At 36.3% G+C, this 27,881-nt stretch overlaps 1 protein-coding gene across 10 annotated transcripts in view; it reads right to left on the bottom strand.

Moving 5' to 3' along the window:
* Positions 1-27,881, bottom strand: part of LOC143360357 (uncharacterized) — a 349,079-nt gene that overhangs the window by 190,277 nt on the left and 130,921 nt on the right. For 8 of the 10 annotated variants that reach the window (XM_076799116.1, XM_076799112.1, XM_076799113.1 and 5 more), the window contains one exon: positions 16,922-16,980. The exons of the other annotated variants lie outside the window; for them this stretch is intronic. In XM_076799116.1, coding sequence (XP_076655231.1) covers positions 16,922-16,980 — 59 coding nt within the window. The remainder of the gene's footprint in view (positions 1-16,921; positions 16,981-27,881) is intronic. 10 annotated transcript variants of the gene reach the window in all.

Below are 27,881 nucleotides of genomic sequence, written 5' to 3'. Positions count from 1 at the left end.
ACAGTTACCCCCTCTCTACTAGTGCCGGAATATGCACGACAGAGGCGAAACGCGTCACGTGACCGGGTCGCGACGGAAGCGTGGAGAATAGCGCGGTAGAAGGAGAAGTTAGAGTGGGGATACAAGTCTTGATCTGGCGACACTGGTTCTGCTGTTCTAGTTCAGTTCGTAACTATATCGTGTTTGGTGTCATTTGCATTAGAAAAACGAAAAGAATACGATGGTAAAAGTTCCATAAAAAGAAATGAAAAATGGGAAAATTTGCAATCTTTTGCTTCGCTTGCATTAGTGTGAGTCTCACCGATACTTGACCCTCCCACTGGTTTGGTCGTCGAGCGTGTTTACCGCTTGATTTGTTCCAGGTAGGATCCCCCCAGTGCTGGGGATAAAATGTTGACAGTTACGGTAGAGTGCTTTGCGACAGTTACGGAGATAATACTGTACCACGGATCTTTAGATCTCAAACTGCTTCCACAGCTTAACATATCGAGAACCATTGTTTAGAATCGTTATTTAACCAACGTTCGACGAATACTCGAATACGAAAACTCTATACATATAATAGTGAATGTAATATCATTAAAATCAAGCAAACTATACAGATTTTATATTAATATATCATACAAGTATAAAATATAAATTATAAAATGACATATTTAATAATAAGTTTCGTTAAATTCCTAATTAATGCTTTCAAAAACAAATTTTATGTTATAACTTTTATATACTTCGAATCAGGTCAACTCCGAATATTAATTCGAATTCTGCATATCAGAATCTAAAAAATCACATGTTTGTAAAAATGACTTCCAAAATAGTCGTCCGCGGTTTTCGCGTTTTAACCCACTGTGTGTTGGTGTAGTATAAATCTGGCTTAATGAGTAAATCAAAGTTGTACAAAATAAGGACGTATGCGACCCTTGCGTGAACCGTTGGGGACGACACGACTTCACTCAAATTTCTTCTAATCATTATTGAATATACAGGGTATTTCATCTAAACTTGATCATTTTAAATATCTCGCTTAATTTTTATGATAGGAAAAGAGGACACAGGAAAAGAGTATTCGGTTCAAAGGGTCAATTTGGTGATAGGTGAAAAAATGTTTCTCAAGGTCACTTTTTACAAGATTTCTAGGTCATCGAAATTTGTTTAAATAGGACTACATATTTTCACTGCAACAGTTTTATAGCTCATAAAAAAACAAATTCAACGATGTGCGATATGTTGACCATCACGTGACCTTCAGCGAAAAAATCATGAAATGTTTGCCATAAACTACGATGACCTTGAAATCTCGTAAAACGCTACCTTGAGAAAATTTTGTTGCCTATCACCGCATTTGCCCTTTCGAACCGAATACTCTATTCCTCTGACGTGTTTTCCTATTTTAAGATGGTCAAGTTAGGTGAAATATCCTGTATAACTAAGTATTTGCGGATTTATGGTTCGACGGTGCTATTTATGGTTCATCATACAGCTTGGGAGCAGCGGTGGGCAATCTGACGATGGTATGATACTTATTGCGTTCCGGAAAACGATTATTTTCTAAACAACTCAATTGATTTCTCGGAGAGACTTCAAACGGATAATTTAAATGTCTTCGTTCATTGGCTGATTTACGAAAGCAGGAGGTAATCAAACTCTTATTACTCTATTGATTACAATCAATTACGCTATAAGATGCAAAGAAGACTACGATCGAAGCAGTAGGTGTGCTATTCGTTCCAACATTTATTACATGTTCAATAACTAAATCTTGTGAATAAGACATTGATAATGTAAATCCAATTATAAACTTCTCTGTACATATACCTACCAGTTTCTGGAAACTGTAGTTGTCCGGAAACTTGCTCGGTTTATTAATCATTTCATTAAGTTGCAAATAAAACAGTAACCTGATTGAGTCCTATTCCTCCTATTACCACGTTGCATTTTAAACAATTGTATGCGCCATAAACGTGAAATTTGAATAAATTTCAATCCAGTGTACAACTTGACACTGTCCGCAACTGCGTGGCTTAATAACGTGGTTTAATTAATAAGTTAAGTTAATAAGTTAATAAGTTAATATGTATATTATCATTCCTTTAAGCCACCTCCTTTGTCGGCCTGTCCTGACCAGAGTCACCAGATCAGGGGAAATGACTCGAATCGAGGGGAAAAAGTTCTCCCCTCTCTCTGCCAGTACCGGATCAGTCACGTGACATTGTACCTACATGCACGACAGATGCGAAATGCGTCACGTGACCGGGTCGTGGCGGAAACGTGGGGGAATAGCGCGGTAGAAGGGGAAATTAGAGTGGGGGAACACGTCTTGATCTGGCGACTTTGGTCCTGACCGCAAATTGTTAGTCTCCGTGAATTAAAAAACGGAATTTTAAAGAGGAGAAACCGTAGAATACGCTCATATTTCCTACAGATTTTTTCGAAAAATAAAAATATTTTTTCTATTTCTTGCAATACAAAATTACATTTACTTTATTTAAAATTACATTTCTGATCCACTGTCCTTTCGTAATATTATAAAGATATTATATAAATATAACAAATATAATAATCATCATCATCACCATTATAATATAAAAATATTTCCCTAATGATCCCATTTTTTGTGATCGCTATGTATTCTACCTCGCCATAATGTTATTGAGCAAGTTTTAACGTAATTATTATAATAAAACAGAATTTCGTACAACAAGTAGAAGAAATTTAATGAGACGTATCGTGTGGCAACGATGCTGATATAATTGTATAATATCCGATGAGGGCAGGTAATTTCAATCTCCATGAATTGAATAACAGTGACTCAAAGAAATTTCACTTCCTACTGCCAATTGCACCTTCAATTAGGACCGAGTATGCTTTCAATTCTTTTTTTGACGTCCGATTGCTTCACCAGGTGAAAGTATGTTAATAAGTCTACCATAATTGTATGGTTGGAATGAATAGTCGAGGTCAGCGATTAATAATTATTAAACTGTTACCTTATCTGTTATTTAAAGCATTTTACGTTCTTGTACACACTGTCTACTTGATTGTATATATGTCCAAAACACGGGTCTGGCCAGGGACATACAGTAAGGAGCATAACTGAACCAATAACCACAACTTTTGTGTAAATCATTATTTATTGCCAGGAATATAGAAGAATAACAAAAAATAAATATTATAATTATTTTTATCATAGTTAGAAGTAACTGAAGAAATTTCTTTCAATAACTAATGTCTCCTCGTTTAGCAATGATGAACAAAATAGATTGACTCGGTTTTGCACCGGTCCGTAGAAGAAATGTATACGTGGAATGTTCTAGTAGTATGTTTACATCTAGCACTTTGGTATGTATGTTTACAAAATATTCTACATCTTAACACTCAGTTTTTCGCAGTTAGTCGAACGAAAAAGCACGCAAGCGAAGTAAGAATAAATATGAAATCAATTGCTCCAAATTGTTTAAAAAAAGTAATTTCTCTTTTGAATAACGGTTTTTCAACGCGTAAGACGGTGAAAAATTGCAGTGTTAGTCAATCGACAGTGCAGAGAGTAAGAAAAAAATACTGTAAAGCTATATTATTAAATGTTGGAGGAAGACCAAAGAAATTGTCACGGCAGGATGAACGAAAGATTAGAGGGGTTGTCTCATCTGATGAAGCTTCAAGTGCCAATATGGCTGCAGAATTATTAAAAGCAGATACGAATATACAAATAAGTCAGTGGACAGCACGAAGAACCCTCAAACGAGCTGAGATTAGATGCATTAAGAAAGGAAAGAAGCCAATGTTATCGAAACAATATATTAAATTTCGTTTGGAATTTGCTGAAAAATATCGAAACTGGACAACTACTGACTGGGAACGGGTTATTTGGTCCGACGAGAGCAAAATTAACAGAATTTGATCAGATGGTATGTCTTGGTGCTGGATTCGTAAAAACAAAAGACTTAAATCACGACATGTGAAACAAACGTTAATGCATGGAGGCGGATCTCTAATGTTCTGGGGGTGTCTAACATCATTTGGTGTTGGATCACTGCACCGAATTAATGGCATCATGAATCAATACATGTACAAGGATATTTTACAAGATCATCTTATAGATGCTTGTGAAAATATGCCTTTTGAAGAAAAAAATGTAATTTTCATGCATGACAGAGACCCTAAGCAAACTGCTAAAAGTGTATAAGATTGGCTCAGTACTAATAAATTTCCTGTTCTGGATTGGCCTGCACAGTGCCCCGACCTCAACCCCATAGAGAATCTATGGGGTTTACTAAAGAGACGGCTTCGGGATTCATATGACTCCCAACCAACTTCAATCACAGATTTGTATGATAGAATTCAAGTACAGTGGGGAAAAATATCTCCGGATTATTGTAAAAAATAAGTAGAAAGTATGCCAAAGCGAATTAGTGCAGTTTTACATGCAAAAGGTCTGTGGACGAAATATTAAAAATAAATAATGTATTAAATATTGCCAAGTATTGAACGTGGTGCAAAACCGAGTCAATCCATTTGTTTTGTCATTGCTAAACGAGGAAACATTAATTATTGAAAAAAATTTTTCAGTTACTTCTAACTATGATAAAAATAATTATAATGTTTATTTTTTGTTATTCTTCTATATTCCTAGCAATAAATAATAATTTACACAAAAGTTGTGGTTATTGGTTCAGTTATGCTGCTTACTGTATATCGGCTGGAAGATACTATTCTTTGGTACACTGCCGAACGTAGAAAAGGTCAGCGAATACGTATCCCGCGGCAGTGGGGATAATTCTGGGACTTTTATCGGCTAGATATTTAGGACATATATCGAGTAAATACTGTAGTACGTGGAAAATATATTACATAGTTTTATCTAAGAACACGTAACTTTGAGAACATTGTTTATGTTAAATAATGCCACTTTCTGTTTCATTAACAAATGCATATTCGCACTGCTTTCTGTTTAGCCTAACATGCAAAGTTACACATTCGTGTAGCACGCACTCGTGTAATTATGCATTGTCATTTCGCGAAATGAACACGGAATAATTTATGCATAGAGGCCAACGTGCTCCTAGAACCAGAAAATTGGAGTCCTAAACTATTTCCGTGATAATGAATGACTCACAAATTTACTCAAACAGTACCGAGGTGTTCGTTCGCTCAAATCATGTGTCTATCTTTGTGTTTACGTTTGAAGCACGAAAACTTCATGTCTAAAGAACTTGTCACTGTTGTATATTATTTGAATAAAATTATTTCAGAGTAATTACTCGTACATTAGACTAATCGTTTTACTTGAAGCAATCCTCACGTAAAACATAATCAGTGATTATTAATCACGTAATACAGGGTGTTTACAAGCAGCTACAAGCCAACCTAAATCTTTCGTAAATGATGAATACAAGAAGAAAACGAAATAGGAACAAGTAACACTGTTTTTTGACAACAGCATAATATTATCTTTGACAAAAGGAAAATAGCCATAAACGTTTTAAATGGAACGCCAAAAATTTGTTCGTGTGATGGCGTCTATCGAGCCAAATTCGACTACATGCGATAGAATGTCATTCAATTCGGAAGGAAAGCTAGGAACAAAAGAAATACCTATGAGCCGTTTATTATGAAAGTGGGGTAACTCCATTTGCTATGAATTATTGTCTTACAATTAGTCGAGTTGCAAAGTTTCTCCATCTTAGGTGACATCTGCCGCGATGTAGCTTCAAGCTTTACAGTCATGAGCTGCATTCAATTTTTCCAAAACTACACTTTTCATGCAGTAATCGACAATTTACAATATGTTTAACACTTTTATTAGCCTTACGAATACTGCAAAACCTAAAATGCGAAATTCTATTTTTCTTATTAATTTTATGGTTGAACTTCGTCTCCGGAAACGAACAATTTTTAACTATTTTTATGCAGTTCTACAGATTGGGGAGGGGGGGGGGTGCCGAAAATCTAAAAGTTATGTGTGTTAAAAGTTGAATGATTTTAAGCGGTTTTGACGGGTAAGGATGCACTTCATATTACCCTACCGTGCTTCTTCAATGTTCGCAGAAACGCATTTCTTCTTAATCACCGTGTTCGAGCGTATTTGCCGCAGATAAAATTAAAAACTCGAATTCCGTTACCGATGCTTAGTGATGCTCTCCAACATTCCCCATTGGTTTTCTAAGAAACGTAAGCAAAAGATTTAAGGGTCGCCTAATGCGTAACCAGTGTAAATACACGTATATACAGTGACTCACGAAAGTATTGGAACACTTACCATGAAATGCTTTATTTATTATAATAAGTATATTATACAATACTTACAGAAATATTATTAACATTGTAAATAGGTATTACTCTCTAGATTATACAGGTCAAGTTTCAAGTGAATCGAAATATGTATACAATAGTTATGAATTATTTCTTACAAACATAAACTTTGCTGATGCCACAAAAGTATTTGAACAGGTAACTTTTAAAGCTTTAATATTTAGTAGGTCCACCTTTGGCACGAATAACATGTTGTAAGCGAGTATGCATACTGTTTACTAACATTTCTGTAACATTCGGAGATATAGAATTCCACACTTCGAGTATTTTTTCTTTTAAACTTGCCATGGATGATATATTACATTTTTTTCATCCTTTTCCTATTGTTGCCCATAGATGTTCAATCGGGTTAATATCGGGGCTTTGTGGTGGTGTGACCAACATGTGGGGGGTATTGTATATGATCCATTCCTTAACTATTCCTGCGGTGCGTTTAGGATCATTATCCTGCTGAAAGTAAAAGTGTTCGTACATAACCAATTTTCTTGCACTTTCTTTTAAATTTTCCTGTAAAATGTTCAGATATTTCTATTTATCGATTATTCCTGCTTAGAAGACCAAATTCCCGGTACCGCCTGCTGACATGCACCCCCGGAGCATAGTAGCACGCGAGTTTGTCACTTCCATTTCAGTATTTGCTTGTCTTCAAACAAAACTGCGTCCATCCGATCCAAAAACGTTAAATTTCGATGCATCTGAAAAAATTACTTTATTCCAGAATGCATTATTTTGACTAATAAATTTCTTGGCAAATTTTAATCTCTTTTTCTTATTAATATCACTAATGTACGGCTTCTTTCTAGGAACCTTGGCATGATAATCATTTCCACGTAGGACTCTTCTACATAATTCTGGATTTACATCTTCCTTGAAGTAATCTCTAACTTTCGTTGCAAGTTGTGTAGCAGAAATCTTTGGATTTTTTTTATTTCACCGATCAAAGCTCTTTCTTCTCTTTCCGCTAATTTTTGTGGACGGCCTGAACGGTACTTGTTTTTTACAATTCCTTCAGATTTCGATCGTTTAACACTAAACCTACCACGGCCAGTCAAATTGACCTGTTCAAATTTTTGCGTTTTCGTACATACAACATGATCACATCGCTATTTATCTTCACGACTTTTCTTCAAGTATGTATACATTGTATTTTTCAGTATTTATTTCTCGTTTTATATTTCATAATATTTCACCATGAATGCTAGACTGTGACTGACGCACGTAGAACAACTACCAACAGTGAATGTTTACATTCAGTGCCTGAAAAACTTTGTTCTCATTCATTCTTAGAGCTCATTTCTGTGTGTTCAAATATTTTTGTGGCATCAGCAAAGTTTATGTTTGTGAGAAATAATTCATAACTATTGTATACATATTTCGATTCACTTGAAACTTGACCTGTATAATCTAGCGAGTAATACCTATTTACAATGTTAATAATATTTCTGTAAGTATTGTATAATATACTTATTATAATAAATAAAGCATTTCATGGTAAGTGTTCAAATACTTTCGTGAGTCACTGTATGTAAATACCGGTAGCTCGACTAAGAAAATAACGGATAGCTTGTTGCTACATTTAATAACGTTGCATTGTGTAATAAAGTCATACTACACTTATTATTTTCCGCTGGAATAAAAAAAAACGAACTGGGCATAAGGAAAGAGAGAGAGAGAGAGAGAGAGAGAGAGAGAGAGAGGTATTGTCGAGATTAGTGTAACGAGGGAAACCCACAGACACCGTTGCCCAAGCGTACAAACAATCTCTCGCAGTGCCTAAAAAAAGTGGGCAGTCGTTAAAGGCAGTTTAGCCGTGCGGCACGTTGCGCCGTTTCTTAATCGCAAATTTATTTCGTGCTGGGGACAGAGGAGAAAGAGAGAGAGAGAGAGAGAGAGAGAGAGAGAGAGAGAGAGAGAGAGAGAAAGAGAAAGAGAGAAAGGGAAAAAAGTGGAGCGTGTTAAAAATCCAGCCGTGGCCGCTTAACCGGCGTAAAGAGTGAAAGGTTAAGCATAACGAGCGCGGGGGAGGGACGGGCTGGGCCGGGCCAGTGGTTAAACGCATTTCGTGCGAAATTGAGTTAAGTTATACGGCGGTGAGCCTCTTCAATTTTGAAAGTGAATCCAGTCGCGGCGCGAGTGAAAGCCGTCGATGTCCCACCAGCAAACGTGACACGCTGGCCAAATTCAAGCCTAAGCTGGAAGTGTTTCAGGGACGCAGGGAAGTGTGCCCGCTCGCTCGAGCCGCTCGGAACCCTGCTCAATCTCTGACGCGTCGAAGGATCTTGAAAACGTTCGCACGCGAACCTTCCTCGACCACTGTCGTTTCCTTCCTTTCCCTTTTCTTCCCGACGCGACGGCCCTTTTATAGATTCAGGTCGCGCGTTACCCTTTTGCATCCCAAAAGCGCCCGCCGATAAATCGCACCTGATTATTCAACGACCGCGCGACGATCTTTCACCGATACACGAATTATGCCAACAGAATTTGTCGTCGTACGAATCAATTATAAACTGCCGAATGTTTTATTTGCACTGAACATCTAAATCATTTTCGCTCTTATCATCTTAGAGACGAGGCACGATTTGTCGTACGGCGAGCTGGACAAACAGAACAGTTGGAAGAATCAGATCGCATTCACTTTTGCCTCGAAATAGTCGTGCAATCGTTAGCACGTCGCATAGTGAAAGCAAATCTAGTTAAATATATGGAAAACAATAGCCTGGTATTTCTTTAATTATTTATGCACTCATTAAATGTTACATTATGCCTCGAAGTTGAGAAATAAATAAGGTACATGCTGAAATCTTAAAATTGTCTTAAATAGTTGTCATGTTTTAAAGAAATCGCGTATATTTTTTCCATTATGGCAGTGGTCTATATTCTAAAATGTCTTTTATCATGTACATATTGATATTTAAAAACGATGAATAGATAAATAATATTTCTTACGATTCTAACGATTCATGAATGATTTTGTTATACTTCGGGGTGAGCTCCGATGTTCATTCAAGTAGCGTTGCATTTTACAAGGATTTATACATATTTGTAATAAAAAAAGAATTAGGTCCGCAAACATCCGTCTTTTGTTTCTATAGCAATTATAAACTATTATATACAGGGTGTCCCACTAACTCTGTTACAAGACAATATCTCCAGCTAGTTTTTGTGTTACACGAAATGTTAAAAGGACAAACTATCTAGTTCGAGGAGTCACATATTACATATTGTGGGAATAATTTTTTGATCAAGGTAATTTTTTTATAAATTTTAAGGTCACCGATGTTTTTTTTTGTACGTACTTAGATATGTTAATTACCATGACGCGATAGTCGAGAATGCCATGACCTTCGCGTGATCTTGAGTAGCAAAAATTTACAAATTTTTGGGACTTGATGTGAACAATGAAATACATAGCCACAACAGAGAGATTTGCGAAGAAAAATGCCACAAATTTTCATAATTGAATTCACAAACGTTTAGAAGTCAACGGAAATTATTTTTAGCCTTCATTATAATGAATTCTTCGCAAATCTCTCTGTTGTATGTATGTTATTAATTTCCTTTAAACCAAAATAAGACTCTATTTTCTTCTAGGAAGTTATGAATGAACGAGAAGGAAGCTGTACTCAATTTCTCAATTTCGCTGTTCTCGTACGTATGGTAACAAACCCAATTACTGTGGGGCTGCAAATTGCTGTGCCTATATTAATTATACTTATTTTTAAAGCGTAATGAATATTAAAAAAGAGATATCAAATTCTTTTTATTAAGCATAGTTACTCTATTCTAATATTCACTATGGTTCAAAAATAACTGTAATGAATATAGGCACAGTAATTAGCACCCCCGCAGTAATTGAGTCGCATAAATTCAATCGCATAAACTTATTCCTTTGCTGCGTATGAAAGTATTCATTTATTTCAGTTTTGAAATCAGTTTTATCATCTGATCCATTCGTTACTTTTCTAAATAATATAACGTACTCTAAAAATGTTTGATCAGAAGAAAAGAAAATAAAAAAAGTTTAAAATAAAAAAAATGAAAATAAAAGAAATAGTCCAACTATTACCACATCCGAATCGCACACCTATGTGAGCCGAGTTGATAGGTTAAGGAGTGGTTTTATTTCTTAGAATTCAGAGAGAGGAATACAAAAGAAGATCATCATTGTTTCTTAACGGTTGTACAAGTATACAGAGGTTCATTCAAATCGGGGAAAGACAGTTGCATTCTTTCTTCTTAAATTTAAAATAACCTGAGCATAAATACACAATGCAACTTCCAGTATACTATAGGAGAGGATGAAAGTAAAAAAAAAATAAACGAATTTATTCTACGACTTAAAAGTTCCAAAATTTTTTTAAACTTTGCAAGCTTGCAAAGATTTTTGATTCCTTATTTTATAACACACTACGGGACGTTTTTTAAATGAAAATTTAGTTTTGTATATTGTCAACATTCTAGAATAAAAATGTATTGCTTGTTTAAAACAATTCACCCGTTGTACGCAAACGCGTTCTCATATTCTTTAATAGTAAACGGAGTTTCATATGCCTCAATGTGTAAAACTTGTATATACATATTTTGCACACACATAAAACATATTTTTAAGCTGTCGTAGCGACAACGTCAGGATTAAAAAGGACAGATTGTAATCAGTCTTTGCAAAGTGATAAATAATCGAAATACATTCGACCCATTTATTATGTACATGTTTCATTCTGTAATTGGTCTATAATTTCTGCGATATTGCACAATCTTTTAATAAAATAACAAGCAAAACTAGCTTTGCAGTTAAATCAGTGGCGAGCAGTGTCGCCAAGTGATACTCAAACGGTTAGCTTTTTCCTCTCCTCCTTTTCCCCTTCCACTATCCCATTCCACCACCATGAACACACTCCAACGACCCCCACTAAGACCGTAGACTGGTCACATGACGTGCCGCGTGGTGTCGCGCGCGACTGAGGCGACCGTCGCGTCGCGCACGCGCAACGTGTCACATATTACTCTGGTCGTCAGAGAGGGGGCACATTGTATTCCCCTCGATTTTCTCGAACTGACGACACTGGTGCAGGGCACGTTTGCCTCAATTGAGGCAAAGCCATCCCCACCATAGCGCCCACTATCCCCTCCCAATAAGCGCCGTTACCATGGAGAATGAACGCGCTTTGCCTGTCGTGTATTGCTACGAAGCTACATACGGTGGGGCAACGAAGACACGAGACACCAGCGAACGCGACAAAGATGCGCGTTGCATGAAAAAGAGGTTGGTGGGGGAAGCAAGCGTTTGAGATGCTCCAACCGTGCCCAGCATTCATTTAAGTATTTTCGCATTTTATCGAGAATATTTAACAAAGTTTTAACTTCGGAGATAACAAACAGCCTACAACTATTTTTAAAACTCTTCACTATGAAAAGTTTTATGAAAATCGTAGTACATACATCAGTTAGCTAAGATTCCTTAATATCACACGTCTCGTATTTGTCGAAAAATATTTTGGTTCGACAAATTGTTTGAAAAATTTTTAAGTATTCGTTAGACAGTTTATGAACCTGCCACATCATTTTCTAAATACATTTAGCGATGTCCTTTCGTTTACTACATCTTAAAAGTCTACACTAAAATGTTTAAAAAATGAATTAACTGGCTATTATCTTTGTATATATATACCTGATGTTCCTAAAATAGATCCCAAACTTCAAGCAGATAATTCAAATTGAAAAATATCAACTAAATACCTCTTTACTATTACAGAAATTCTCTCTAGAAGCATTTACAGATAGTAGATACTAGAAGCATTTTAGATATTAGAAGTGTTTTTGATTATTTTCATTAAAAAAAAAAAATGACAACTACAGGTACGTACGTCTGTATATACCAATAAATGTGTATGCAAAATTCCAATGTAAAAGGTTCCAATAGTTATTCCGAAAAAATTCCTACAAATTCGTGCAAAAACTGACTCTTAAGTGTTTCTCTGCTGATGGTGCGAAACTGTCCTAATGCATTCCCTTTATCGCTACAAATGGTAGTAACGACAATAAAGAATTGTCAAACTTTGGTATTAATTTGGTATTATCATCGAATTGTATGGTGCATCTTCTCTTGCAAGATACGTCGAATTGACAAGAAGGAGTAAAAGAAGAATCTGTAATGTTGGACCGCGTCTAAGAACCGGGGGAATGATATTTAATACACGGACTGGTTAGATGAGATGCTAGAGTGGTAAACACGTAACGCGGATGTAATGTGGAAAGGGAGGAAACGGCGTTGCCATGAGGACGAGCATGACGGCAAGCACACGCGGCGTTCTGTTGTCATGATGACGTAACTTTGCGTCTTTGCGTCACGTTGGCCGGGGGGGGGGGGGGTAACGAGGGTGTAGGTGGAAGCAGGAGGGAGTGGTGTAGGCGTAGCGAACGCCAGCAGCGCGGTTCTAGGACAGGGATGCGTTGCGTTACGTAATGATCGTCAAGATCCGCGTGTATCGATCGTTCGTTTTCCGCGCGCGCGACGCTACCGAGCCACGCCAAAGCCACGTTACGCCACCAGAAGGAACGCTACGAAATATGAGCGTGTCGCGGACCAACACCATCACGCCTCGCGCCACAACCGAAGCGAGGAGTCTCTCTCTCCCCCCCCCTCTCTCTCGCTGATGGAGACGGACCCAATTTCAGTTAAATCGATGATCCCTATGTCAACAAAAAGAATTAGCTGCGCCATTCGATAGATTTAAGAGACCGTGAGTTCAACAAATTCCTAAAGATCCCAATACAGTATTATTTTCGTTACTATCGCAAAGGTTTTCACAGTAACTGTCCAAATTTTATCCCCACCACTGGAGGGATCCTACCTGAAACGAATCAAGCGTCAAGCCAGCGACGACATGCCCCAATGCAAACGGAGCGAATGTTTGCAACTTTTTCAATTTTTAATGTTTTTTTTTTTACGAAACTTTTACCATCGTATTCGTCCCGTTTTTCTAATTAAAATGACACTAAACACGATATAGTTACGGTCATAATTAAATAATTAGTCAAAGCGTCGAACCTCAGTCCCTCTTTCTGTATCAATCGCTATCTTTCAGTACACAATGTAACCTTACACTTAATGCATGCCCATCTCACCCTCATATGACTATCGTTTCTACACTGTACTGAACGGTTATCAACAGAGCGTACAGGGACTCGCAGTATACCGGACTGCAGAATCAAAATATGTGCGAATATCTCATTTATGGTCGGTAAAAAAGAGATAACCATTAGCAATACAGCTTTCTACATGTTTAGTGAGTACTTGCAAACGATGGACAAAACATCTAGTCAATCTTAGATGGCGCTAGAAGCAAACACATATAATCTTGTTATCCTGTACTCAAGCGAGTACAATGGGCGCTAATGGGTTAAGTTCGGCACGCTACAAATAATCTGGCAGTGTCGCCAGATCAGTGGAATCGACTCAAATTGAAGGGAATACAGTTCTCCTCTCTCGTAGAACGGGTAGGATAGAGTGGGGGACAAGTCTTAGTCCGGCGACACTGACTGCAGGCGTTGAAAGCAAGCAGTATTCTGTTGCATGCAAACAGAAATCGGAACACTTGTTGTTGGGTTGTGTGTATCGGTGGAGTTGGTATGAATGAGTTTGAACGGAGTGTATAGTGAGTGTGAAGTGTGAGAGTTGGCAGCGCTGAGTTTGTAGGTTAGAATCGCCGCGTGTGTATGATATTGTGAGAGAGAGATTAGCGTGTATCGAGTGCTGCATTTATGTACCATTAACTCTTTATTATTAAACCAGTATTAACCAACTAGTGCGTTCCGCAATTATTGAGCTCATCTCCTACACTTGTTATCTAAAACCGGGACAGTTATATCGGTATGTATTTTTCGGTTATACTCCGAAATCCTTATGGAACTAGTATACACTTAGTATAGATATTTCTCCGGGCATGGACTTGTATACCGGTATTAGGCCAACAAAGTTATACCAAAACGAAATATAACCGATACCGAAATAAATACCGGTATTGTTTCGATATTCTTATAGAAATGATAGGCGATTAAGGCAGGTTTCTTTGTGTATCAGTAAAAATATACAATATATAAAACGGATGAACATAAAAGCATCGATTGGAATTTGCAGAAAAAGTCTTAAGAGAAAAAGTCTTGAAATAATGTAAGAAACGATTTGCTAAAACTCTAACATCCCCTTCAAAGAAAAAGCAACTTGTAAATGCAATAAAATGTTTTAGACAGACCCAACCATAATTAGGCTATGACATTCTAAACTATGCGTCATGTTATCTGAACAAACTGGGTTAAATGGCCATATGCAGAAAATGTAATTTCTGTTCTTTCTTCTAATTTTTAATTTAAAAATTTTTTTATTTCTAATATTCTAATATTTTTAATTTATGAATATTAGGATTGTAAAAATGCCTCCATGAGGATTATTCTACAAACTTATTTCTTTTGGGTATGTATTATAAAAAAATAGCTAAAGTTTTTGATAGACACGTTCTTGTTATTTTTATAGAGCAATGTAAAATAGCCGCTTTCAGTGCTCCGTAAACTTAGTATTAAGCATTAAAGTAATTAATTAAATGCTCTTAAAATCGTTTTTCTCGATTATCTTCCAAATTATTGATTGTATCGAAAAGTATGATGACAAAATCTGTAGATCTGGACAGGCTGCGTCCTTTATATCGTATCGGAAAAATTGAGAAAAATGTCGGAACAGAAACAAAAAATTTTTTCCGACATTTGAAAACTGAAGTGTGTTTTCATTATTTTTTATCAATAAACATCAACGAAAAATGTGAATTCTTTTTTGAATTTGCGGAACTTACTTTTTCTAATTGCATATATTTCTTTTATTAGAAACCAAAAAAATGTTCAGATTCCACCTTATCAGTCAATGTCCCCGCCTTGGCATACTTCCTTGGAGGGAGAGGTTTGGGGACCTAATCCAGACCTAATCCATGCATTTACAAGTAAAATTTTTTGCAATTATTCGGTAAACTACAGCCGACCGCCCAAAGTTTTACAGGGACATGTTTTTCAGATTGGTGACCTGGAGAACATATTTCTAGGTGATTAAAATCGGAAAGGAGGTAGTACTTCGACAAGTTTACCCAAGCCAATTATTGTTACATGTTAGATAGAAAGCTAACTTATTTAACTTCCGACGGGGTGTAGAAAACTCGCGTTACAATTTTCTGGGTTTCAAAGAAATCGTTTTTTGATCAACAAGTTTTCACTGTGTACAAGACTATGACATAGTTACAGTCGTGATACGAGGTGACACGATTCTTGAACACGATACCACAAGAGATGCAATATTCTCATGTATCCTTGGAAAGATCGATCCATCAGACAGGTTGCCGTGTCCGCTCCAGTTTCATTTCATCGCGGTCGATGTCATTTGTTTTTCAGGTTCAAGTATTCTCTTTTCTGCAAGTTAATTCCCCAGCAAAGTACAAATAATTTACGGGTTGCCGAGCACGATATTTTTTATCTTTCGCGAATAAATTGGTAGTAAAAACCAGTGCCAGTAGCTAAGCCAAGATTGCCTTACGGGGCCCATAGAACCGTAAACAGCGCGGAGATCTTCTCGTGGGCGGTGAAACTTGTCGCTAGAAAACATAGTAGTCCTCCAACCAACTCAAAAGCACACTACCCGTGTATATGTATATACGCGGGTATGTGTGTACGATGTAAAGTTCGCGCAACGGAACGAGTCGGTGCAGATAAACAAAATATGAGCTTGCTTCTTACTTGAACTACCTGAAAAATGTGTTCCAAGCAAGTGGTTGCCACGTGCATTTGTTTACAACTGCTGACTAGACTTGTTGAACCGACTGTAAACTACGCGCAGACTACAACAATCACAAGAATTTTTATTAAAGATGGAAGAAACTCGTTTTGAGAATTTTAAGATTTCATAGTTCGATGTCATAGAACTTTTAATATCTTAAATACCGTAGTGCCCAGTGCCCCCTCCAGTAAGCGCCATTACCATGGAAAAAATACGCGCTTCGCCATACATATGGTAGGGCAACAAAGACACGAGATACCAGCGAACGCGACGAAGATACACGCAGCACGGAAGAAAAGTTGTTTGGGGAGAGGGGGGCAAGCGTTCGAGGGGCCCCAACCGTGTCCAGCCCTGTCGTTAATTAAAGATTGACTCAGCTCCAGTTCCTATTCGTTCGTAAAAATGTAAGTTTCCCTAAAATGTCGCAAACTAGGTCTTGCTCGTGAAGCTTCTGTATGTAAGTCCAAAAATATTATTCTGATGTTTCTTAACCGTTTCTTAAATTAACTAAGTGATGAATGTTAGTACTGTTATAAGTTATCTTATTGGTAGTTAGATATTTTAACGTGTCATGATTAGACTGCGGATTTTATGGATTTAATAAAATATTAGAAATATTAGAAGATTTTAAGAATTCCATTATATTACTTGTAATTTAATAAAATTATTAAGAGAAGAAATAGATGATAAAAAGGTTTTCTAATCAATTATACATTAGATAAAATACAATGGATTTGTTATATTGATATATCTAAAGTACGAACGTTTATGGAATCGCTATTATGAAATTTAATTACTTACTTTAACTCTCGGATATTTTCCACAAACGGAGAAGACTGATAATTATAAATGTTCCTTACCTGAAACAAACAGAAAAAAATTGTTAAAACCTAAATTTAATAAATATACGAATCATAATTTATAGTAACCTACTAATAATAAGTTTGACGTTTGAAGCCAGGTTGATTCCTTAATGTTATTAACGTAAAAGCTGGTAATTTGTGTGTCTCAAAAATGTAGTTTTAACAGTATTCCTAACGAAAATGTATAATTATTAGCGTCATTTCGTAGAGTCGTCTTGAAGATGTACTATCTCTAGAATAGAGAATTAAATGGGGGGTTATGGGTTATCAAATTATTATCATTTTCATAAAACTTCAATTTATCCTCTTTTAGCACATCGGGAACCTAAGAGATTCACGTGAATCATCGATACTACCAGAATTTCTAAATTAATCGTAATACATAATATATTTTTTATAGTTGTGACACTGTGAAAGAATACAGTGAAAACACAAAAATTGTTAAAGGTATACAGCATTCTTTCCCTTTAGAATAAATGAATCAGAAATGTAGGTTTAACTCGAAACGAAAAGTATGAATGATATTAAAGATCGATAAGGACTGCTAACTATGGATAACTTTAAAGAAGGCGTATCACGATTTTATTTACTTGACTTTGTAATAATCTTACGTAATATATAACGGACTCACTCTATATACATATTTTCAAATCGGCCAACCTTAAACAGGCATAACTTTTGAGCCAGTGAATTCCTGACGTTAAAACTTGGATTTTTGGCATTTTCTCGTCAAACTTTACACAATTGTATAAAAAAAAGTTAAAAATGTCTGGTTTGCTAAGGTGAAGTTTAACCAAACAAACAGTTCTGCACAGCAATTTTCGTTGAAACATTGCATTCATGGGACCAATTCCTTACGAGATGTTTCGATTTTTGTGATAAATGGAACATCCTGTACATACATATGTATATCTGTCTTCGTAAGACCTCGTCTTAACTGCTCGGGAACTGCTCACCGAGAGAAACAGCATTGCGTCCACACTGACGTTTACGAACAGAGCAGAACAGTTACAGAATAGGACATATTCATAAGGTCTTTGATGCACCGTCTCTCGACCTATCCACACTTCCGGGGAATATACACTAGTATCTCAGTAACTGTCGTATCGTCGAGTCTGCCGAGTGACAGTTCTAGTAGAGATGCTGCATTTTTCGTAGTGTGTCGAACGTACAAAACGATAGCGATTGAAAAAGAAAGAGGAACTGAGGTTCGACGCTTCGACTCTCTGCCTCTCTTTCTTTTCCGTTCACCGTCCTCTTTCGTACCCGAAATCTTAATGCTGATTACACAAGTAATTATGATCGTTACTCTATCGTGTTTGGTGCCGTTTCAATTAAAAAAACGTGACGAATACAATGGTAAAAATGTCGTGAGAAAAAATATACAAAATTAGACAAGTTGCAAACATTTGCTTCGCTTGCATTGGCACGAGTCTCACCGATACTCGACCCCTCGCTGGCTCGCTCGTCGAGTATGTTTACAGTTGGACTGGTTCCTAGGGGGACTCCCCCAGTGGTGGGGATAAAATGTTGACAGTTACGGTAGAGACCGATTTCGACAGTTACAGAGATATTACTGTAGAACGAAATCGCTTGAGCAAGTCGTAACATCCAATGGTGTCGTACGACAGATTTTTAGCACTGTATACTGCCATACGATACGACCGCGTTGTATTACAAGTTGTAAAACAGCACCGCAAACGGTGCAACTGTCGTCCAAACGGTCGAAGCAACTTGTGTCGTACAATTAGTTGTACGATAAATCGTATTGTTCGTAGGCCGTTTAACGAACAGATTCGTCTTGGAAGTTCGCGATCGTTGCTTTCTGAACGTGTGTTACATGTGTTATCGCGGAAATGTTGCGCCGGATGCTGAACGAAGAAGCATGTAACACAACTCGCAGCACCTGGCCCGTTTCTTTGATTGGCCGAAAGTGGGCGCACGGGAGAAAGTATTTCTGCATTCTTACGCGCGCAGCCCTTAATGTCTTCTTCGTAACGGGATTTAAAGAGCAACGGGCATCACCGGGAAACGCTCGGAACCTTGAATCCTCGAGCATCGAAAGGAAGTCACTTGATTGCGTGTGTCCTTGAACCAGCATACAAAAAACTCTTTTTCGATCGTGCTGTTATCGAGAGCGGTAAAGAATTTACATATCTCGAAGGTAGAATGCTTCGTTGCGCGTCCGATCGTACACAAATCGAATTGATCCGCAGAAATACGGCGACCAACAGATTTTTCGCTCGAGTTCTTATACTTTTTTGCTTTTCTGTAGTTATTGTTTGTTGTTGCAGAAATCGCTTTCCTCGATAAGTAATTTTATTAAATAAACGAAAAATATTTATCACAATTTTGAAGCGGCCTTGTATTTTATTACATAATAATGTAATCGAACTATTTGCGAGTATCGTTATTGGATTAAATATGCATTTTGTATATCAATAATTACATTTGCAACAGCGTTCATTAATTTAAAGCGTAGTATCTCAACGTGTACCTGTGTTGTAAAAGACTATGGGACGTTAAAGCTTTAGATCGGAAAGAATCACTGGATTACCAAATTTTGAAAAGATAATATAGATTATATTAAGATTTTATTTAATTTAGAACAACTTTTGATCGGGAGAAAGATCTTTTTTAACTAACCTTTTTTAACGTTTCCACATCATAGTCATATGTACGAAGATATGCTGTATAATGTAGAATTTATTTAACGCTTGAGACGTATAGTGTATCCGATTCATCTCGAAACGCTTAAATATCTCAAAAAATATGAATGGTATAGTATGTATATGAAATTTTTGCTGTATCCGATATAGTTATTGTATTAGCTTAAAATTGTATTAGATTAGGTTCTCTTTTACGAATATACTAACAAAAATTTTCTTTAAAAAAATACTTTATTACTAATTTATTCCATAATATCTCTTGTCCGATATAATTATTTCGTACACAGCCTTTAAACCCATTTTTATGATAATAATTCTTTAACATATTTAATAAGAGTTACTTTTTTTAGTAACTTTAATGTTAAATGTTGTAAACCAAATTATTGCATCATAATAGAACAATTCATTGCACGTACTATATACATAATCATTTGTTTTAGATTTAGACGTTGATTGAATAGATACTTACCGAAACGCTCTAAAACAAAAAATAAAAAATGGTTCAAGAGCTTAAAAAGAGTTTTGATTTCACACGGATTGTTGTGTTGAAACGTTTTACTCTATCGGATAAGAAAATAAAAATTTATGATAATCCACTTCTGTTTATATCATAGAAAGATTAAATACATATATACATACTGTGTGTATACAAATATTTGCACTATTTGGTATAGTATCAAAAACGTATTCGACCAGCATAGGTATAAACCAAATTTACATACAATTGTGTATTTACAAATAAAAAGCAAATCAAAATCTATTTTTGATGGGTCATTTGACGAGTCGATTTCATATAGAGTATGTGCAAAATAAAGTAATTTTATGAAAATGGAAATTTTGTTTACTTTTTAATTTGTAAGCCTACAATTCTACGCTAACTACGCTGAATATTTGTAATACTTATATAAAAAAAATAGTAATATTTATATTTTTAGTATAATATGTGTATCAATAATATGATTACGTAATACATATGTATGAGTACATTATTAATATAAATATATGCAGATGCGTTGGAAAAATTGTCACAGTTTCAACACATCTTAATATTTTTTCTGCAAATTCCTTCGAGCTTCGTAATCATTCGTAATCTTTGCTGCGTATGCGGTTCCGAGTTTACGGCGGATGATATTCTACGAATACTTCCTTCTGTTCTTCAATTACTTGTGTCGGTGAACCCTGTTATGCAGGGGTTCCCAATCTTGAATTGAGATCTTGAATTTATAGAGATAATTTACAGTTTTACAGAAAACTAAATAAATTTTATTTTTAATCTGTTGAAAATATCAGACACCGTCCTCACGTGTGCACACGAACGTGTGTCAATGCGCGGGTGCGCATGTGCGTGTACGCATGGCGTGATCGGCGTGGCGAGCGAAGCGAGTCACAAAAGCGTTAGATCGAGTTCAAACGTTGAAGCACGTGGCACGCGACGGTACAAGTAAAATCAAAGTAAAGAAAGTTATATTAAATATATTTCATAGTCACATTAAGTTATGCGACATCTGAAAGTTTATATTTAATTGTTTTTTATATTTATATATTTTTTATATTTATATTTAATTTAATTGTCTTGACCATGTAAATAATACTTAGAAATATAAATATATATATATATATATAGATATTAAGCCCACTGGTCTTCTTAACCTCGGTAGAGCCAACATAATCTTATTAGGCTTATTTTCAATCTTCTTTGTTGTGCGAAAGCCACAGAACGAAAATATCGATTATTACAAGAACAACTACGAATTGGAAACTTATCTCATTTTGAATCGAATAGAATATTAGTAACAGAAAATGCTGAAGCATCAGCTATTCTTCAGTCGGAAAAATGTTGTAAAATTATACAGAATTTGTTAGAAGGATTTGATGAACGTTTTAATGATTTTAAGAATCACGAGGGAGAATTTACTTTATTTTCTGATCCATTTTTCTTGTGATCCACAAAATGTTGCCGAAGATGTGCAATTTGAACTGATCGAGTTATAGGAAAATGTCGAAGCCAAGAATTCTTATCGCAATTCCTTGGTAGATTTTTATAATGGCTTATCTTCACAGGACTTTCCAAAATTACGCAAGCATGCTCAACAAATTTTTTTATTATTTGAAAGCACTTATACAGGGTCGAGCACTAGATACAATCACCTTGATTTACGTCATCATCATTATTCACGACGAGAATTGTTTCAATGGAGATTAAATGGTTTTGAGAGATGAACATACTGGTGTTATTAGTCTTTTTTTTATAGGTGGACGCGTCAAGAACTTAAGTATTATTAACCTGTGTATGTCAAAAAATGATTAGTTAGGTGTTATATTAATCTAAATATTGCTAAGAATGTCATCCTAAAAATCAGTACGCATGTTCCACATTAATTTAGGGACAGCAGGCGGAAAGCATACGGGGTGTCACATTTGAAGTTTCCCATCAATTATTTCGCAAACTATAGCTCGATTCGAAAAAATTTTCAAATTACTATAGTAACCTGTCTCGGGAGGACATTTTATGGTGGTCACAAATCTTCTTTAGAACGTGCTCTAGGATAATTCTGTAGAACGTGGACGTGCTTCTAATATTTCAGAATGATTTTTGTTTTCTTTTTTTTTTCTTTTTTATACAAAATTGCATGCCTTTATTTAGGTAGGTGTGTAGTTTATTTCGAGACAAATTCTTTTAGAGTGAACGTGCAGGCTATCGAATATTTGTACTACGACCGATCCAGCGTTGCGGAAATTTTTGGTCTAATACTTATATCTAATACTTGAATTTGTATCAATGTTTACAATTTATTGTATGCGTGTTTACAGTCATTAGTCAAGGTTCAAAAACACTTCTTGAAACCCTAGGCCCTAGGAGGATCATGTTATTGTTATTTCACTATTTATCAAGTGCACTTTTTTTTATGAATATTTCGCACTCAAGGTCACATGGAGGTCATAATATTACAGGTCGTTGGATTCATCTTGGCCTCGGCTATCATATAGTGATAATAAAAATATATCATTCCATTTACAAATAACTTCGATGACCTTGAAATCTCAAAAAATATACCCTTGAACAAATTTTTTGCCTATCACAATATTTGCCCCTCTGAACCAACTAATATTTTCCTCTGAAATTTTTTTCATCATAAAAAACAAGCGAGATATTTTAGATGCTCGAGATATGTGAGACACCCTGTATATCACTTTTTCATATTATTGCAAGTGACGCAAAGATTTAAGGTGGACAAATTTTTGTCCCACCCTGTATACAAGGCCGTCGAGATAAATTCGAAAATTTTTCGAGCAGTCCCACAAACAAGATGTAGGTAAGGCAAATATAAACAGAGCAATTGTTGACAAGATAATTCACTATGTAAGCCACCAAATTAGTGAACAAGTGGGAAAATGCCAGTCATGAACCGAGAATGGGATACTCCACGTGAAATACAAATTTTCTACCTAAATTGCAAGTAACACTTGAAGTGAAATAGAATTTTATTTTCTGTCTTAATATGTTTGATAGTTTGAAAATAACGTAACAGTATTTTTAAATTCAGTATAATTCAGTTTTAAAAACAGTATATTTAACATTTTTAATTTATATTAAACTGTTTTAAATTACACTTACTCAGTTTTGCCACAAATCCATAAAATTCGCTGTCTGGTTATAATCCATGTGAAAACGAGGGAGGCGGGGTTAATGTCATATATATATATATATATATATATATATATATATATATATATATATATATATAAAATAAAAAATATAAAATTTGCACGACAGACTCCTAATACTTGACGTTTAGGTTGAATTTAGAAATGGTAATGTCTGATGATTGCTACTGTGTATCTGTGAAACATGTAGATACAATAATGTATATCTTGGTTGCAACATAATCATTCTGGCTTTGACGATTACCGCGAATACATATTTACACGAGGAGCACAAAATAGAGTGGAAGCATTGTTCGAGCATTGTCGTGTCATAGTTCGAGGTTCACGTTTGATGACTAATGAAGGTACGAAAGATCGCCGTTCGCCTTATGCCGGGTCCACACTGCTGTTCGCGAGCTGAACGTCCATGAGGACGCATAGTGTTCGATAGTATAGGGGATTTCAGGACAAAATGAGCAACTCTTAATACTTTTTTAAAAAGCACATGAAAATCTATCAGTTGATGAAAAAGAGAAACAACTTTATTAAAAAAGTTTAAACAATTTCAGTTTTATATGAAATAAAAAAAATTACTTGTTTCGATATTTTAAACAAATACATTAAACTTGAGTAGGAATCACTGAGTTGCTAAAATTCGTAAAGTTACTAATAATCTCTGACAAAAATCGTTATTCGAAAATTCGTATCCTTCTTTACTATTTTCGGCCGAATTATGCTAATTGTCAGTGTGGACCCGGCATTACAGATAACGATGATTCAACAAATTCAAAAACAAATTACTAAGACTACAAATAGAGAGTCATTCGAAAGAAGCAATAAATGTTTTAAAAAACAAGACCTTCTGTTCTAGAGGAATAGTGGGTTGACTGAAGGTCATATCCAATGACGAAAAATATATTAGAGTTTGGCCTGTTTGTAAAAACATTAAACAAATGACTTTGGATTTATTGTATAAGGAAAACAGTTTCTCTTACATCTAATAGGTACAGTGGCTCACGAAAGTATTCGAACGCTTACGTTTACAAATTTTAATGAATAAAATAAGATGTACTAAACTAATCTGTATAGAACAATTTGGCATCTATAGTAAGGGGGAAGTCTCAAGATTATGTCAGTAAAATTTGAAGAGGATTCAACAACGTAGGCAGAAGTTATGCTATATTTATTAGAAACACGCATAATAAGTGACTCACAAAAGTATTCGAACGCTACATATATTATTACATTATTTAATGTTAATATTTTGTTGGATCACCTTTAGCAGTAACGATGTGTCTCAATCGACATTCCATACTATAAACCAATGATTTTGTAAAAGTATACTCAATGGAATTCCATACTTCTATGGTTTTTTGTTTCAATACCTCCTTTGCAGTTATTTAATATTTATTTAATCTTTTTCCGATTTCAGCCCATAAATTTTCAATTGGATTTATGTCTGGGCTTTGCGGTGGAGTAGTTAACATATGTGGTGTGTTATATATGTCCATTCTTTCACAATTCCTGCAGTATGCCTGGGATTGTTATCTTGTTGGAAGTGGAAGTCTTCCAATAATCCTAATTTACGGGCACTTTCTTTAAGGTTGTTCCTTAAAACATTTAAATACTTATATTTATCGAGTATTCCATCAATGAATACCAAATTTCCGGTGCCACTTGCTGCCATGCATCCCCACGCCATAACCGATCCACCTCCGTGTTTCACCGTTTGGTGTAAATTTTTTATTTCCAATTCCGTATTTGGTTTTCTCCAAACATAATTTCGACCATCTGAGGCAAAGATGTTAAATTTAGACTCATCCGAAAAGATGACTTTATCCCAGAAAAAATGATCTTTATTGAGATATGCTTTTGCAAAAGCCAGTCTTTTTTTCGATTTACCGCATTAATATATGGCTTCTTTCGTGGTACACTGCCATGAAAATCATTATTTCGTAAGATTCGTCGACATAATTCGGGATGAACTTCTTTATGAAACATATCAGCTACCATATTTCTGAGTTTAGGAGCGGATATAGTAGGATCTTTTTATTATTTCGCGAATGATAATTTTCTGTTTTCTTTCGTCGACCTGATCGAGCGTTGTTCGCAATTGTTCCTTCATTTTTTGATTTTTTATTAATATAATGTATTGTAGACTTACTTCTGTTTATAATATCTGCAATCTCGTTATATAATTTTCCATCCTTATGCAATCGAAGTATCATTTCTCTTTCACACTTTTGTGTTTCTGACTTTTTAGTCTTGATTTTAACTACTACTGTGTACAGCTCTACGTTGCTGTTACGGAAACGATGCCGTAACATCAACTGAACGTACCAATGTTTTCATTTAGTAGTAATGTGTACATTTCTTTCTAAGAAAGATGAAAACATATCAATAGCGTTACAGCGTTCGAATACTTTCGTGAGTCACTGTACATGTAGTGTAATCGTCCGTTTAATATTCGACATTTCCGTTACCTAACACGATTGAGTCGCGTTCGCATAGGCAACGCATGACGCAGTGGTAATAATGAATTCCGTTCGAAAAATGGAAAAATGGCGCGCGGTGGACTCGGCGTCGACAGAAAATTGACATCAAACGGTTACGCATTTGACGAGTAGCGAGGCACGGATCGATACCGGAGGAACCCGCGGGCTGAAAGAGGGGAGGCTTCCCTCCTCCTTTCCGGTGCCGAGAAGACCACAGGGTTTCGAGGGAGCGAGAAGGCTGCGTGCTACGGGAAAGAGAAACAAAAAGAAATCGAGAGAGAGAGAGAGAGAGAGAGAGAGAGAAAGAGAGAGAGAGAGAGAGAGAGAGAGAGAGAGAGAGAGAGAGAAGGAAAGAAGGAGAGGAAGACCGAGTGAGGAGAAGAAAAGAAGCACGGCCACGAGCAAAAGGAAAGAAACGCTGCGGCGAAGGAAGAAGACAAGACAGAGAGCCAATGGGCAAGGAAGAGAAGGCCCACCGTCAGTTCTCCGAACCTCGACCGCTCCTTCCGACGACGTTAAAATTAAAACCCGGTTGGTTGCATGGTTCGGTCCACGGACCGAACGATTCACGAAGTCGGCCGAGCCGACCAGAAGATCCCGCGGATTCCGAAAAGGATCCATCTTGGTAGCAGCGGCGATTCGAGTGTACCCCGGGGTGTGCCGCCGCTCTGGAATTTGTCGAGTGTCGGCCGAAGCACTCGGATCTCGCAACTTCCGTTGGCCCATGCTATTATATCTATCCCATTTTTCTCGAGAACCGTCTAATGATTCCGGGTTCGGACCTCCGGCCCGTGTCGTAAAACGCGAACGAAACCAAGGCCGAACAACCGACACTCCCAATTCAACACCGGATCTTACGGACTTGGAGAATCCGAAACTATCAGAATGTTACGTGTGAAAATGCCCGACATCTAACCTTTAAAAGAACAGTAGTATCCATCGGACGCATTTCGAATTTCAAAACTGAACAATATTTTTATTTGGGAATATTTATCCAAACATTCTGGCATTTTATGGCCCTTTGTATCGCTTACTCTATTTTAGATAACTAACAGGCAAAGGACAAAAATTCTTTCTTCCAAGTACCGACACGAAACAGTTATACTGTAAAATACATAGATAAGTTTGTCTCGACATTTCAGTACATTTTGAGATGTATTTCATTTGTAAAATACGATGACCCAATCAGTGAATGTTGTGTTATTAAACGTTGTAATAAATAAAAGTGATGTTGCTGTTATAAAAATGGTCTATTTACAAATTAAATGTTATCCACAAGTTTCTTTCTAATTCTTTTTATCTTTCTTGTAATTATGTAATATTCAACTGTTGCATTCAAGTAACAAATTAAGAGGAAATATAATAGTATTTATATTTGTAACTGTCTGCCGTTAAAAACTTCGTTTTTTTCATACGTTTTCGATCGTGCACACCATAATACAGAGCTGCTGAACATGTCTATTAGCGGGCAAGGGCGCCCACCGGTGCCCGTGGGCGCAGCCAGTGTCGCCAGATGAGGGGAGGGAGCAGGAATTAAGGGGAAAAAGTTAGCCTCTCTCTGCCAGTGTCGGAGTATGCGTGACAAAGACGGAACGCGTCACGTGACCGGGCCACGGCGGAACCGTGGAGAATAGCACAGTCGAAAGGGAAATTGGAGTGGGGGAACAAGTCTTGACCTGGCGACACTGGGTACAGCTACGGGCAAGTGACAACAACGGAGTGGGGGTAGGTCGTAGCACAGCCGTGGCTGGCTACGTAACTGTGACAATGCGTGTGACAAATACAGTGTCCCACAAGCTCTGTCCACTTGAATATCTTGGGTATTTCAAACGACACGAGCAAATGTTACTTACAGAAGTTGTAGGGTTTAAGAAACTACATAATATGGTATAAATGATATTCTTGCAAGTGAAGGCGTAGAGAAGAGATCACCTTCGCTTTTTAAATGGAATGTCCAATTTTTTAATGCTCGATTTCGATAGATTGGCGTATTCTCAGTATAAAAGTACTAAAGTGTATTTGTCCTAAAACTTGCTGAGATATGTGACTGTTTTCATGCAGAATGTTCGAAATATCGGCCATCTGCAGC

This window comes from Halictus rubicundus, chromosome 13 (assembly GCF_050948215.1).
Source record: "Halictus rubicundus isolate RS-2024b chromosome 13, iyHalRubi1_principal, whole genome shotgun sequence".
Classification (NCBI taxonomy): Eukaryota; Metazoa; Arthropoda; class Insecta; order Hymenoptera; family Halictidae; genus Halictus; species Halictus rubicundus.
The sequence above is the reverse complement of the archived record's forward strand: the minus strand, read 5'-3'. Positions and strand labels throughout refer to the sequence as shown.